Genomic DNA, 15666 nt, shown 5'->3' on the forward strand with positions numbered 1-15666 from the left:
ATTGGGTCTACAGGAAGGGAAAAACCTACTCCTTGCCCTGAGCAAGATTCTACTCTGATGGAACAGACAGGACAGTCATGAGAACACAGACATAGTCACACAAAGGCAAAACTAGACATGCCTGGGTACAGTTCTAGATACTGTTTTAAAGTTCAGCATGGAGAGAAATACTTTGTTAAGGAAGTCTTTCTGAAGATAAAGGAGTAGCACAGTGCTAGCCTGAAAGGAAGGAGAATTTTCTGTACCAAGGAAATGTGTAAGACTCGATTCAATTTAACATGAATTTATTAATGCTGCTTATGTGCCTGGTCCCAGCTGGATGCTCTGGGGGTGTGAACAAGAAACACTCCTTACCTGTCATCTAAAATCAGGAACAATATACAGAAAACAAAGATACACAGATACCTGTGGTATTTCTTTTTTTTTTTTTAATTTCAGCTTTATTGATTTATAACTGATATATAAAATTGTTAGGTATTTAACATGTACATTGTGGTGGTGATTTGATAACATAAACATTATGCAATTATTCACTATGATTTCTCCATTGTGAAAGGATTAGTGATGGTATTTTAATCTGATTATTTCATTAAATGAAGGTAAGTGTTCAAAGGGTACCTTGGTTTCTCTCACTTCATCTTTATATGTGGAGGGGCTTCAGCTGGAGCTTTGGTTTTCTGTGCATGGTCCCTGGACCAGCAGTATCAACAACACCTGGGAACTCCTTAGAAGTACAAGTTCTGGGTCCCACCTAGACCTACTGAATTCCAAAAGCTGGAGGCTGGGCCCAGCAATCTGCGTTTCCACAAGCCCTCCAGATGAGGTGACACCCACTGAAGTTTGAGCACCACTAAGCAAAGGACTATTCCTTGCCTTTCTCCACCCCCTTCACTGTGACTTTAGTGAGTTAAAGAGACAGCACTGATTCCCAGCTCAGTCCCTTTCACTTTTTTTCCTTGGGTTTCTTCTTTTATCCAAAACCAAATTAGCCACAGGACACATGATATATCTAATAAGGGGTTAATATCTAAAATATATAAATAACTTACACAACTCAAAACCAAAAGGCCAAATAATCCATTAAAAAGTAGACAGAGAACCTAAATAAATATTTTCCAAAGAAGAGATACTAGATGACAGACACATGAAAATGCTCAGCATCACAAATCATCAGGGAGTATAAATTAGAACTACAATGAGATATCACTTTACACCTGTCAGAATGGCTAAAATAAAAATAAACAAGAAATAACATGTGTTAGTGTGGATGTGGAGAAAAAGGAACCCTCATGTACTGTTGGTGGGAATGTAAATTGTTGCTGTCATTATGGAAATCAGTATGGAAATTCCTCAGAAAATTAAATGTAGAACTACCATATGATCCAGTATTTCTGATATTGGATATTTACCCAAAGAAAACAAAAACATTTTTTTCTAGTTTCTTTTAATAATAACTTGTTTAAAATCAGTATGCAGTACAGACACAATTGAAAAGTACACAAGTAAAAAAAAAGAAAAAAATAGGAGGAGAAGACACATTCTTCACTACACAATACACACAGAGCTCTTTCCCCTACCACCATTCCATGGAGGCCCAGCTTTCCATGTGCTCAAGAGTACTCTCCATATTATGCAGGGGGACCTGACTGCACTCACATGTGATGATGCCAAGCCAAACCTGTACTGGCACTAATGAGTTCAAGGTGTACACTTCTGACCTTAATTGAAGTGGGATTAATTGACCAGGCTGTGCTGGATCCCATAGCTGAAGTAGATAGCAAACCCAATCAGCATCCAGACACCAAGTATAGCCCAGGTGTCAGCTGTCATCTGCATCATAAGGCAAACATTCATAAAGATGGTCAGTAGTGGGAGGAGAGGCAGAGCAGGGACCTTAAAGTGAAGGTGACTGGAGCTCTGTGGCTGTCTCCAGATGACCCCAGTGATCCCAATGATGAGCACCAGGAGCACCACAACCACTGAAATCCACACTGGGTCTCCAGAAAGCAGGACTGGCCACTGGGCCAGCACCAGGCAAAGAAGAGTGAGCAGCAGAACAAGCAGTGAGGAGCAAACATAGACAACCTGGCCAGAGAGTGGAGTGGGGGTGGAGCTGCCTGGAAAAAGTAGTCCCTGTAGAGTCAGCTTCTCTGCTGCAGGTCCATTCTCCTCCTGCACCTCTGCTTCATTTCCTCCAGTCCTCCTCTGAGGCTGATACCTGATGATGAGAACACAAGTAGCCAGCAAAGAGTAAGCTAGCAGGGCCCCAACTGACATGAGGTCCACAAGATCAGTGAGTCTAAAGAAGAAGGCCATGATGGCTGCAATAATGCTCAAGATCACAGTGGCCACGATGGGGGTGTCTGTGCCAGTTTGGATCCTGGCAAGGACAGGGAACAGGAGCCCATCCTGTGTCATCATGTATATCAGATTACGTATGGGGAACATAAAGCCAAAGATGCTGATGGAAAGACTACAGAGGAATCCAAAAGTTACAACATAGCAGGCATGGGCCCAGCCAACATGGAGAAATGCCTCAGGCAAGGTGCTCCCAGGTTGGAGCTGGTAGTAAGGCACCATAAGTGTAAGTGCTGAAGAGACACCAAAATACATCAAAAAGCAGATGAACAGTGAAATAACAATGCCCATGGGGACAGAATACTGGGGATTTCGGGCTTCTTCGACTCTGGTAACAATAATAGTGAAACCTATAAATGCATAGAAACAGGTAGCTGCTCCACGGAGAATCCCCTTGAAGCCAAAAGGCACAAATCCTCCATAGCCCAGAGGGCCTAAGCTTGAGGTGTCATTGAGTCCAGCCTTTACGTAGTCCTCTTCTGTGAGCTTCCAGTTGTGCAGGTCCCCCTTAATGAAGCCAGCAATGATGACAAAAGTGAGGGTCAAAAGTTTCACCAATATGACCACTTTGGAAACCAGGAAAATCCAACTACTCCTCAGAATCAACAATTCCATGAGCAACAACACAAGGCCCACAACAATGAATCCTAGAATTTCTCCAAGGACTTGGGGAACATTTGGTGAGATTGTCTCATGCAGGGTCTGAGATATCTGGTTCCCAAGCAGATTGTCGAAAGCTAAGGTCCAAGCCCGGGCCACAGTGGCTGTATGAGCAACAAAGAAGATGATGAGGTTCCAGCCAGTGATGAAAGCCCAGAGTTCACCTAGAGTGACATAGCTGTAGAGATATGAAGAGCCAGAATAGGAAACCTGGACACCAAACTCTGCATAGCACAGCCCAGACAACACAGAAGATAGGCCGGCCACCAACAAGCAGATCACGATGGATGGTCCTGCTTTATCTCTAGCCACCTCACCAGCCAGGGTATATATACCTACACCCACTGTGCAGCTCATACCCAGAGCCACTAAATCTAGGGTGGTCAGTCTTCTGTCAGGGCCCATATCGGCCGCATATTCCTCCAGCATATGTCTGCGTACCAGCTTTTGACCAAATCTGCGAAGTGCCAGACACAGCATTCTAGCTGGAATTGAAGAGGATTCTGGGATCAGAGAGCTGTAGCAAGTTCAGGTGCCATGAGTCTGGAATCAGGTTTGGTGAGGCTGAGTTAAACTGAGTTGGGTTGGGGCTGCCAGGTTCCATTGCTCAGGCTTCACAGCTATTGCTTCATATTTTTTCTTCTATGTGCTATCCCTCCTTAAAGCCTAGAAAAACAATAAATATTTACTGAACAAAGGTGTTCAACCAACCGACCGAAGCTCAGAAATCCCATGTCACTTGTTGCAGCACAAATATCACAGAAACTGACACAAAAGACATCATAGAAAAATCAACCCTGCTTTCTCCTCCAGAAAAAAGGGTTGAATACCTCCCAACATTCTCCCTTTTTACACACCACATGATATATTCCCATTTGGGTTCCCCTAACTGATGTAGCTTCATGTACTAATTAAGCTGTAAGACACAAGAAGGCATGCATATAATGTGCAATAATCCACACGTGGGATGTTTGCATGGTGCTTGAGTTTGAGTTATGACACATTAATTATAGACTAGTGAACCTTGTTGCAATTACAGAACCATTTTTAAAAATGTCATCTGAATTTAAAATACAAATTTGGTCTCCTGGTCTTTAAACTCTTAGCCCCGAAATCAGCTAGCAAGTTTGGATGTCACTTTGGTTCCCTTTGTCCTCATTCTGCATCAACTGTTTAGTTGTACTGATGGCAAAGAAAGTACAGTGCAACCCTTCCCTTTATACACCGAGGCCCACAGGACACTGCAAACAGGGAGGAAGAGGGAGAAAGAGGCAACACCTTTATAACTACCTGCAAGAAGAAGAAGAACAGGCTGTCTGATAAGAAAACACTGGAGAAATAGGTGCAGCATTCAACCAAAGGTCCATTACTAAGAAGGGAGAAGAGCCAGAACAGCCTTTGTGTGTGTGTGTGTGTGTGTGTGTGTGTGTGTATGCATGCATTCTGACCTTAAATAAACTTTACCCATAGCAAGCAGGCAAAAGTTCACTACGGTTGTATGTCTACAATTGTGAAAGTGTGATGTGTAGAGAGGAAAGAAGTAGCTCACAATCAAAACAATTCCTTCCGTCTCCTCCTCTCTGACTTCTAGGAGAGAAGATGAGCTCACTTCTGCAGACAGTCTCCTCACTGGCTACCCTGTGCTCAATAAACACCCTGCACCATCTGTGATGTCAGCTTCCAGCAGCCTGGAGACTGGGAGAGCAGCAAGCTGCCCTGCTTTATGAGCTTGTATTAAAATACTCACTTGGAACTCCATACTAATTTTTCACAAAGAGTTATTTTTAACTCATTCATACCATGGTCTGAATATAACAAATATACCTGCATGTGGTTCTTCTTTTCCCCTACTCCCTTGCTGCTGTTCAAATGATCAGCTCCACAAGGAAAACAAAGCTTTGGATGAACAATTGACAACAATGCCCTGAAAAAGGCTCTGGAGAATAGAGGGAAAAAAGTCACATAGCCCACGCTCTCCTCCATATTCAGGCTTTAGTTTTGAAAGAATTTTAAGAAATGTCAGAGGCTTCTAGAGAGAGAAAGGTCAAGTTAAAATTGAAAAGTCTTCTCTGTAGATGGTCAAAAGGAACCCTTGGGTTACAGTTCAGACCTTCTGTTTACAAATCCATCTAGACTCCTTATTTGCCACCCACCAGTTCCAATGTTATGATTTACTAACCAGCATGCAAGATAGATAAGAAGAGTAACTTCTTAACTCATGGAATATTTCTGCTCTATGAATGTAATTGATGTACCCACCCCCTGCCCCCACCAACGCCAGGCTTCAGACCCTTCACTGATGCCCCACTGCCCTTCCTTCCTAGTCCTTCCTTCCCTTCATCATCTGACCCGTGATTATTTCTCTAGCCTTATTCCTTGGTGCTAAATACTTGTGGGGCCTAGGGTTACTGAGTTAGACCACACATTGAAAATGCAAGGCTCAAATACAACAACAACAACAACAACAACAATGACAATAGTATTTTACCTGCAGATGTCTCATCTTATTTCTGGAAGAGGTAGTGATGGGTACTACAGTGGTGTGAGCAATAAACATTATGTCAGAAATTTTGGATTTGAGCCCTGGTTCTTCCGCTTGACTACATAAACTAGGGTAATTTGCTTAATCTCTCTAAGCCTCAGTTTCTGCATCTACAAGGAAACTTACTTGACTTCTCTTACTGAACCAATGTGAGAATTGGATGAGAAGATACAAACTATCACACACTCCTGGTAGGAGTGTAACTGGGGTCACCATTCTGAAGCACAGTCTTAGTGGAATTAAGAATGCACACACCCTCTCACCCCACAATCCCTCTACAAGGTGAACACTCCAAGGAAACTCCTGAATTCATAAGGAGGTCCTTATGAGCATATTCATCACAGGACTATTTGTGGTAGCAGGAAGTTGGAAGCTATGCCAGAGTCTGTTACTAGAGGGATATAGAATTAAAATGTGTCATATATGCACAATTAAATACTGCACAGCACTCAGAATAATAAAGTAGATTTACAGGAAGAAACATGGGTAGATCTAAGAAACAATGTTAAGTGGGAAAAGTAAAAGAATGATGAAGTGTATAGCACAATGCCATTTATGTTCATTTTAAAACCTGCCAAAATGAGTATATTTGTCAAGGATATACATATATCTATTAAGAATGTCAGATCATTTGCTCAAAACATTCCACTGGTTTCCTTTTTATTCAGGATTTGAGCCAAAGTCTGCATTTACAATGGCCTACAAAGTACCACAGTATTTATCACTGACCCAGCTACCTCTCAGCCTTTGTTTCTCTCTCTTCCCACTCATTTTTCTGTAGTCACTGGCCTCCTAACCATTCTGGTCTCCTAACCCTGCCTCGGAGGAAAGCTAATGAGGCTGTTAAATAATTATTTTCAAGTTCTCAGAGTTTCAGAGAAATGGAATTTAAATGAAGCATCTCCAGGGATTATATCAATCCCTCTGTATCCTAGCACAGCTCCTTCCTGTTCCCAAAGTATATAAATTCTCTCGGCCTTCTTCAATATCAAGACAATGAAAACTCTGGAGCCAATCAAGCCAGTGGCACCCCAACAAGTATAAAGTTTTTGGATAGTTGAGCTTCCCCAGAGTTTCCAAACTTCTAACTCAGCAGACCTGGAATGAAGTAGGGGGCAGTCAGGAATACAAGTGTAGAAGCTCTGAGTTCAGAGTGGGAGTTTTAAATAATAGTGAGTGTGGTGCATGTGTACACCAACACTTCCACAGTGGAAACAGGTAAGAATACATATGAAAAGGTAAACAGGACAAAACTACTATGACACTGGGTCTGAGTCTCATATCCAAAGGTAGAAGAAATTAGTTAACAAATCCGAATGAAAAATGGAATCTTCCCATTTTCTCTCTCTGTTTGTGCCTTCTCTAGAAGTTTGTGTTCAATCATAGTCCTTCTTTTATTCATTCAACAAATATACTGATCCCATTTATTGAGCAATGCACATAAAGCGAAGGAAAACACAAATATCCCTCCAATCATGTTGCATATATCTTGCAGTAGGAAGCAAACAATAAACAAATAAGTAATTCAAATATAGATTGTGTTGGATTTGTAATCAGTGCTATAGAGAAAAGGGAAGCAAGAAAATGTTAGGATGTATTCAGAGGGGGTGTTGTGATTATAAAATGGGGATCCAAGACAGCTTCACCTTCACACTGTTGTGCAACCATCATCACCATCAGGTCTAGAACTTGTTCAACTTCCTCAGGTCAAACTCTGCACCCATTTAACAGTAACTCCCCATTATCCCCTCTGAGCAGACCCTGCACACCACCATTCTACTTTTTGTCTCTATAAACTTGACTAGGCCAGGTACCTCATATAAGTGGAATTATACTATACTGTCCTTTTGTTTCCTGGGTTACCTTTAAGCCTTCAAACATGTATAATTAAAATGGAACTAGGATATAGGAGAAGGCTGCTCTTCCTCCTCTCCTCAAGTAGCAAAGTGACAGTGAAAGTCTTAAATATTCACTCATTCAATAAATATTAAGCACCTTCTATTTTTTAAGAGTTTTGAGAGAGAGGGAGAGAGAGAGAGAGAGAGAGAGAGAGAGAGAGAGAACACAAGAGCAAGCTCATGAGAGTGAGTGGGGAGGGCAGAGTGGATCCCAAGCAGGCTCCATGCTGTTAGCACAGAGCCTGAGGCAGGGCTCAAACTCACAAACCATGAGTTCATGACCTGAGTCAAAACCAAGAGTTGATGCTTACCTGACTGAGTGACCCAGACACTGCTCCAAACACCTTCTAAAAGCCAGTCCTAGTGCTTGGTGCTACAAAAAACAATGGTGAGGAAAGAGACATGTTCCCTTCTTACATGGCACTCATTGTCTTTCACAATGTTCTTATGTCATATTCCTGCCCAAAATTTGTAACCCGAATCTAATGATAAAAGTGATCAGTCTATAGGGGCACCTGGGTTGCCTCAGTTAGTTAAGCATCCCACTTTTGATTTTGACTCAGGTCATTGCCTCATGGTTTGTGACATTGAGCCCTATGTCAGGCTCTGCTGCTTGTAGCAGGGAGCCTGCTTGGGATTCTATCTCCCCCCTCTCTCTGCCCCTCCCCCACTCATCCTCTCTCTCTCTCTCTCTCTCTCTCTCTGTCAATAAATAAAAAATATTAAAAAAATCAGTCTACAAAACAACTTTCTACAGGAAGTTGACTTTCTAGAAAACAAATGACCTGTGCTGTTTAAAACTGTCAATGTCAGGAATGACAATCTGAGGAACTGTTGCAGATTAAAGGAGAATAAAGAGACATGACAATGAAATGCAGTGTAGATCACTGGACTGCATTTGGATCAGGGAGAACATTTTAGTATAAAAATTTGGACAATTAGTAAATGTTGAATATGGATCATATTTCATACACACACACATACATTGGACAGAGCAAGCAAATGTGGGACAATATTAACTAACAATTGCTCAATCTTGATGAAAGCTAAAAGAGTGTTAATTGTACTATCCTTGCAATTTTCTGTAGGTTGTATATTTTTCCAACTAAAACATGTAGGAGGAAAAGTAGAATGTTCCACTAATAAATGTTATGGATTCTCCTTCCCTGAATGCCCTTTATAAACAAGCTTGCCGTCACTTTTGGCTGGAACAAAACCCCACCGAGAATGACCTAGTACCAGATCAGGAACTTTAGATTAGAAGAGTGGGTGCAGGTAAAATTAATTTATCTTTGATTGACACCAAAATTGTCAACAAGCAAAAATACCTGAAAAGAAACACAACCTTGGCTCATGTTAATACGGTTATAAAAATTCCATAATCTTATTATCATTTTGTGGGATCACTAGTAAACCAAGGCCATAGAATTCAACCATAGAGGAATTTGGGAACATGTGCAGAAGCTGAAGGCAGAGAAAAAATTGTATCTGGCAAATAGGGGTACGAGGTATATGCAAGACCTAGGGATACATAAAGAGTGTGGTGAAGGAGAACGAGATTTGTTAAGCTAAAATTAATGTACATGTTATTTCATTTAACCCCCATAACAGTCCAATAAAAAAGTATTATTATTCCACTTTACTGACTGAGATGTTAGACAACTGTCCCAAGCTCATTTAGTCAGTACAAAGAAAAGCAGGAATTTAAAATTGGGTTTTTGTTATTTCAGAAACCATGTTCTTTCTACTGCAGCATCCTACCTCCACAAAGAGTGAAGACTGTACAGCATAGCTATCTAAGCAGTATTTGAGCCGGTTCTTTTATTTATGCCAAGGTCACCTTCTGCTAATGTCTTCCCTTTCCTCCCGAATATATACTGATGGGCCAGAAATGGAGGTACTGAGATCATTAAATCTGAAGGTGATATGTGGCCAGGTCTTGCTAAAATCCAAACCTAATATAGGGCCAAAATGTCTCCAGACTATCTTTTTAGCTGCCAAGAAAGATTCCAAAGCATCACCATAGCTATTTCAATAGTTCCCAGATATGATTTTACAGATAATTATAATTTCTGCTCACAACATTAGCCCATCTCCTTTTGCTTGGCTTTTAGTAGAAATATAGGATAGTAGATTTCTAGATGCCAAATATAAAAGTCCCCTTCTGAGACTCCTTTCATCATTCCATTCCAAATATTTTCTAGTCACTACCTCATTCTTTTTTTATTTTTTTAAGTTTATTAATTTATTTTGAGAGAAAGAGAGAGAAGAAGAGAGCGAGACAGTCCCAAGAAGGCTACTCAAGGTTGGTACAGAGTCCAATGCAGGACTTGAACTCACAAACCATGAGATCATGATTAGAGCCAAAACAAGACTCAGATGCTTAACCCACTGAACCACCCAGGCACCCCAGTCACTACCTAATTCTTGAGAAAAAGAACTATCTTTGGTGCAGGTAGAGTCTGCTAAAGAAGAAAATGAAACCTTGATTCTCATTGTGTAAAGGAAGATGGGGATGGAGAGCAGACATTTTCTAAAATGGTAGCCTAAAGGCAGGAAGATGGTTGCAATTTCCCTGACAACATAAAAATCTCCAGTTTGGGCTTCCCAAATCTCAGTCTCACTCTAGGTTTCCAAATGCTGCTGGTACACACCGCCACAGAACATCTGCCACAAATGACGACAGCCCCGACTGGAACAGATGAGGGTAGGAAGGCAGATGGTGCCAGTTTAAGCAGGATGGTTTAACAAAACATCTTTTTAAGCTTCCTGTTCACTTGGCCATTTGCTCCCCAGACTTGGCTGCCAATCATGAGCAGATTGAGAATGTTCACCAGAGAATGGTAAACCCCAGAAGAACCAGTACCATAAAAATGTCAGCTCACTAGTCAATCCAAAATGTGATTAATCCTTTCCAGAGCTAAAATGGCAGAGAGATGCTGATAAAAGGACTTCAGCTATGTCAGAGTGATCATTCCGGCTTGATTGTGGTTGAAAACTAGAGACTGCCCTAGTATTATATATATATATATATATATATATATATACACACACATATATATATATATACACATATATATGTATATATATATACACATATATATGTATATATATAATTATATATTATATATATTATAATATATATTATATAATATATATATTATAAAATATATATATATTATATATGATATAATATATATATTATATATGGGCATGAGTGTTCCCCATTGTTACCCATGTCTGTGAGCAGCTCAGAGCTCATGGCACCTAGAATATTGTTAGTATTTATTAATCATCCATGGAAATAAGAACAAAGACCACTGCGTATCAGGCATTACTACACACCTCTGTCTATTTTTGGATCTCCTCATTATTTTTTTAAACTTATAAATGAATATGGACTTGAAATAAAGAGTAGTAGACATTCTGAACATGCTGTTAGTATAGGAAGATCAACACAGAAGATAAAGGATTGCCTTTCTATTTTAGTTTAAGAAGGAAGAAAACCCCAAATATGTCTAGAAACAAGAGGATTGACAAAGCATCTAAGGATCCTGACTTTTTTATTCAGGGAAATTCCATAAAAAATTGGAAGTGAGAAATTCCAGCTGAACTCATTGGTTTCAGATATTTGGGGATCACAAACTTAGCCCTCAATTCAATTCAGTTGACATGAAGTCACAAGGTGCACTTAGCACCTTGTTCACACTAGACCTCGATCTAGTAGGTTTTTATGGTTTGCAAATAGTGTACATCCAGGGCCAGCCTCCTGCCATACTCCCTGGTCCACCCTCCTTGTCCATATTGGTAACTTGAATAACGAGATTCTCTCAGCTCTCACTCACATTCACCCAGCAGCCATCATAAAGTATTGCCCTTGAAGCAGAATAAAGCCCCAAATCACCTTCTTACTGACCACTGCATTGCACCAGATTACTGAAGTATGAGTGCTCTCTACCCTCTTTATGGAAAATGACACTTTCCTCATGTCTTAAAAAGACATACACACACACACACACACACACACACACGACACATACTCTCTCTCTCTCTCTCTCTCTCTCTCCAGATGTATAGTTTTCTATTCTCTATTAAGTCCAAACTTCTAAGATCGTACTTCTACATCTTTCTTTTCACTGTTCTTCTATCACTTACTCCAATTAAACTTTTCTGTGGCTCTTTCTTCAACAGGACAATTCTTTCTTCATGCATGCACATCATGCTAGCATTAACATCAGCCCTTCACACAGGCTGTCCCTCTGTGTCCAGAACACACTCTTTCCAAACCCTGTTCAACATGAGCTTCCTTCCAGAAGCTTCTCTTGGCAACCTACAGATAGGTATCTTATCTATCCAGTATGCTCTCCTTGCCCCCTGCTGTCCTCTCACTAATGTCCAGTGGCATAACTCACTGGCCTAGAATTTTGCCCTTAGACAACACCCAGTTAAGGAATATGGTAGGAGTTGTAGACGGTAAGGTGGAGCCCAGGAACAGAGTTTTTGCCTCATGATGCTTTCAGCTTGACTTTCCTTTCCCAGCTGATATCTGAGATACAAAGAGTTACTTGGCCACGGCCAAGGAAGTACCCCACGCTCTATGGCCCAGTTTGGCGATGTCAGAGATCTGACACTAGAACTGAAGTCCAAGTAAAATATTAATAGGTGCAACCAAGATTTGAGCTCGAAGGCATGGAAGCTTTCGAATGGTCTGCTCATTAGATAAAGAGGAAACTCAGCCACCTCTTCTAACTCACCTACCTACCCTAACACTCCCAGCACTACACTTCTCACATGACATCCCAGTCAGGAAAAGTATGAATTTCAAGTCAGTGAAAACCCATCCTGATGCAGACTAAGACACTCCACACCAATTGTATGTAGACCAAATTTCTCCACCCAAATGTAGACTAAAATCTATTTAGATGTAGACCAAATAATCTTTGCTTCATTCCCACAATACCCATGGGGTCCCTGGTACACGCAGACACAACACTAGTATCATTGAATAATTATTTGGGTACACAATCAGATAGCCAGACCTTCTCTACAGGTTGTATAGACTCTACATTCTCTGGTATCTTTCTGGGGTAGTTGTGAACAAGACACCCTTTCTTAGTTCCTGTGGGATAACTGCATTAAATGCAACATTAATCACTCATGTTTTCACTCATATAGGCTAGTTTCAGGCAGAATCCAGTTTTGGAAATTCTTTTTTTTTATTTATCTATTTTCTTTGAGAGAGACAGAGACAGCACGAGCAGGTGAGGGGCAGAGAGAGACATCAGGAGAGAGAAAATAATGAGCAGGCTCCACACTGCTAGCGCAGTGCCCAATGCAGGGCTCAAACTCACAAAACCATGAGATCAGGACCTGAGTCGAAACCAAGAGTTGGATGCTTAACTGACTGAGACACCCAGGTGCCCCACAGTTTTGGAAATTCTTAACATTTCTCTATCCCACCAAAACAAGATGATCATCTTGACAAATTAGAAAATACTGATCCTCTGCTTCTAGAGGTTTTCAGAAACTAGATGAGATACCAGGAAGAATCAGAATGAGATTTTCCAAACAAGAATCCTAAGGAGACCAGGGGAAAGCCAGGAAGGGTGTGCAATAAGGGATTAGAAAATGATATGATATATTGATGTCAACAGTGAAAATCAATTTCTTCTCTACTTCTTGTGATTTTCTACTTCCTTTTCCTCAACCCTGAATCCTGTTGACACCTAATAAAAGTCCTCAGGAGAAAGTATTAGAAGGAAATCCATATTCCTGTCCACCTTATTTTCCAAACTACAATTGTAACATAGGATGGCTATTGTTTACAATGAGCCCTGATACACACTCATTTTTATCAAGAAGCTTTGTTAAATAGCTATATTTTGCCCCCCAATCCTTGCTTTCCTTGTAAGAAGAGAATCTAGAAATCCATGCAGTGTCCAATCCATCACTACACTCTGACTCCACTTTCAGACTAGCAGTTTTGAGTGGTCAGAGCCTATGGCTCCTTCTTCCATGTACCTCCTCCCAATATTCACCCTCAGTAATATACTGCACACAAGGTGGCTTTGGAAAGGCCGACTATCTCTCTGGTATCTTTCTTCGTATCTTTAAATGTGTCCTCTCCTTTCATGTAAGGACTCAGCTGTCTTTCTCTCTGTCCTCTCTCACCAGAGTGTGCTTGGTTCTTCTTATAACCCTAGGTATCTGCTCCACACTACCACCAGCTCCATTGGAAAGTTGTTTTGTTTTGTTGAAGGGAAGACACCAGATCATCTGGGTCATATGTAAGTTGTATTATATCTCAGAGTCCTGAGTTCTTATCCAAATATAGATCAGTATGACTTCTCTGCCAAGATCCATCTGCCTCACCCCAGGTCAGGAAACATAATGAATGTACAACAGAGTGACAGCCACCAGCCTTAAGGGATAATCTTTATCCCTCTTCCCTAGTTTTTTCTAAACTCCAATCTGCTTTGTGATTTCTGTGATGAAAAAAGAAAATAAAAAAGGAAGAGGATAAACCAAAAACTATAATCCAAAAATAATAGTCATCAATTTGCAATATACTTGGTGAAGGATATTTGCCTCTACACATGATTTTGCTTAAACTAAGGTTAAAATGAATCTGCCTTCTGGAAGCACTTACCATATACCCATTGATAATGGAGAAAAGTTGCCCAATAAATTCTAGAAGGTAAAAGAAAGACAACCTAGGAATCAATATTTGCCACATTTAATCCATAAAACAGGCTTTATGCATAGATAAGTGTTGTCTGGGATTCTGTTGTTGGAGTACTGCCCACAGTATACATGACATTGGGGAGTGGGGGAGGGTGGAGAACAGTTTAAGACTCCAAGGGCCTTGAGGAGTTGCAAATAGGTTTTGTGATAAGAACAAACTGCCTCTTGGAGACCCAGTAAGTCAGACCTATTTTCAACTTCTCTTCCAATCCTTATTAATTAATATGTCTATCATGAATATAAAATTCATAGATTCCAAAAGAAAAAAAAAACAGAGCCTTCAGTTTTCAAGGTTTATTTAGCACTGGTTCATAACAATATGCTTGGGAACTCAGATGAGCCTTCATACAGTTTTAAAGATCACTGGGCAGCCACACCCCAGTGGAACTTGATAATCTAGTCTCCTACAGCCTGCCCTGGCCTATAATCAATCCCTACCACCTTTCTGACTTAGATAAGAGAGGCAGTGAGATATGCTCAGCAATTAAAAAAAAAATAGATATTTAGCTCCTTAAGCATTGAGGAAGAAGTACTCCCTCTTGATGATAGACCACTTTATCAAACTGGACCTGCTATTCTACAAAGTCCACTCCAATGCCTTCCCTAAAAAGATATGATACAGAGACTTTCAGAATCTCCTGTGAGAAAGTGTGGCAAAACATGAAGGAGGCAGCAGAGCCAGGTGGAAGAATCTTCATTCATTTAAAGAACATGTCTAAGGATACTATGTGCTTGGCTCAGTGGGAAAGACAAAACTGATAAAGCAAGCCCTGCACCAGGTCATAAAGGAAAGGCCAAGAAGGAGGGCAGGGCAAAGAAGTGGGAAGGACTCTGGAGAGGAAACACCAAAGAATAACCTTCCCTCATATTTTCCTCAACAGAGCTGAGAACATTTTTGGTCTGGAAGAGAACAGAGTGTAGGCTTCCAAATCACTCTGACCCCAACAAACCTGTTTGCCCTTCCCAAATTTGAAAGGCTTCTGGTCTGCCCCCTCAGTCCACAGTCCAGCCATGAAATACTTTCTGCTCAAACCCACAGGGCATAGACAGCCAGCAGTACTCCAAGGTCAGCTTTCTTCCTCTCTGGCTCCGTCTCAGTTTTTTTGCCAACTGTATAAACACAAAAAAGTCACTTACCAATGGAATTTTCCTACCTCAGAGGAGAAAGACCTGATGAGAAAGTGCAAGCCAAACCCAGGGAAAGGTAAGAACTTGGCCAAGTAGAGTCAGGCTTGGGAGTTAAGTGCAGCTGTGCCCACGGGGAGTCGGGGAGTCGTGGCCCTGGAGATGTCAGGCACTGGGGAGGTGGGGCCTCAGTGGAGGCAGGGCTCTAAGGAGGCTGGGCCTTTGGGGAGGTAAGGATTTGGAGAGGCCAAGGCCTGGGAAGGGTGGGAAAGGGTAAAGGAGACTCCTTAACTGGAATCTGGGAGGAAATCTGGAGGTGGGCAATGGAAGACTAGTGGG

At 41.1% G+C, this 15666-nt stretch overlaps 1 protein-coding gene across 1 annotated transcript; it reads right to left on the minus strand.

Annotated features, from left to right (window-relative positions):
- Nucleotides 1-1365: 1365 nt before the first annotated feature.
- On the minus strand, nt 1366-15460 carry LOC122473068 (cationic amino acid transporter 3-like). Its single transcript, XM_043563177.1, has 2 exons — nt 15340-15460; nt 1366-3684 (listed from the first exon to the last, which is right to left on the minus strand). Exon 2 carries the CDS (start codon nt 3496-3498, stop codon nt 1735-1737), a length of 1764 nt encoding a protein of 587 aa, XP_043419112.1. The 5' UTR covers nt 3499-3684; nt 15340-15460; the 3' UTR covers nt 1366-1734.
- Nucleotides 15461-15666: the final 206 nt, after the last annotated feature.

The sequence above is a fragment of the Prionailurus bengalensis genome, chromosome B4 (genome assembly GCF_016509475.1).
Source record: "Prionailurus bengalensis isolate Pbe53 chromosome B4, Fcat_Pben_1.1_paternal_pri, whole genome shotgun sequence".
NCBI classification, from domain to species: Eukaryota; Metazoa; Chordata; class Mammalia; order Carnivora; family Felidae; genus Prionailurus; species Prionailurus bengalensis.

What these genes read in the sequence shown, in the direction of transcription:
- LOC122473068 (XM_043563177.1), bottom strand. Translation starts at nt 3,498, where the DNA reads ATGCTGTGTCTGGCACTTCGCAGATTTGGTCAAAAGCTGGTACGCAGA.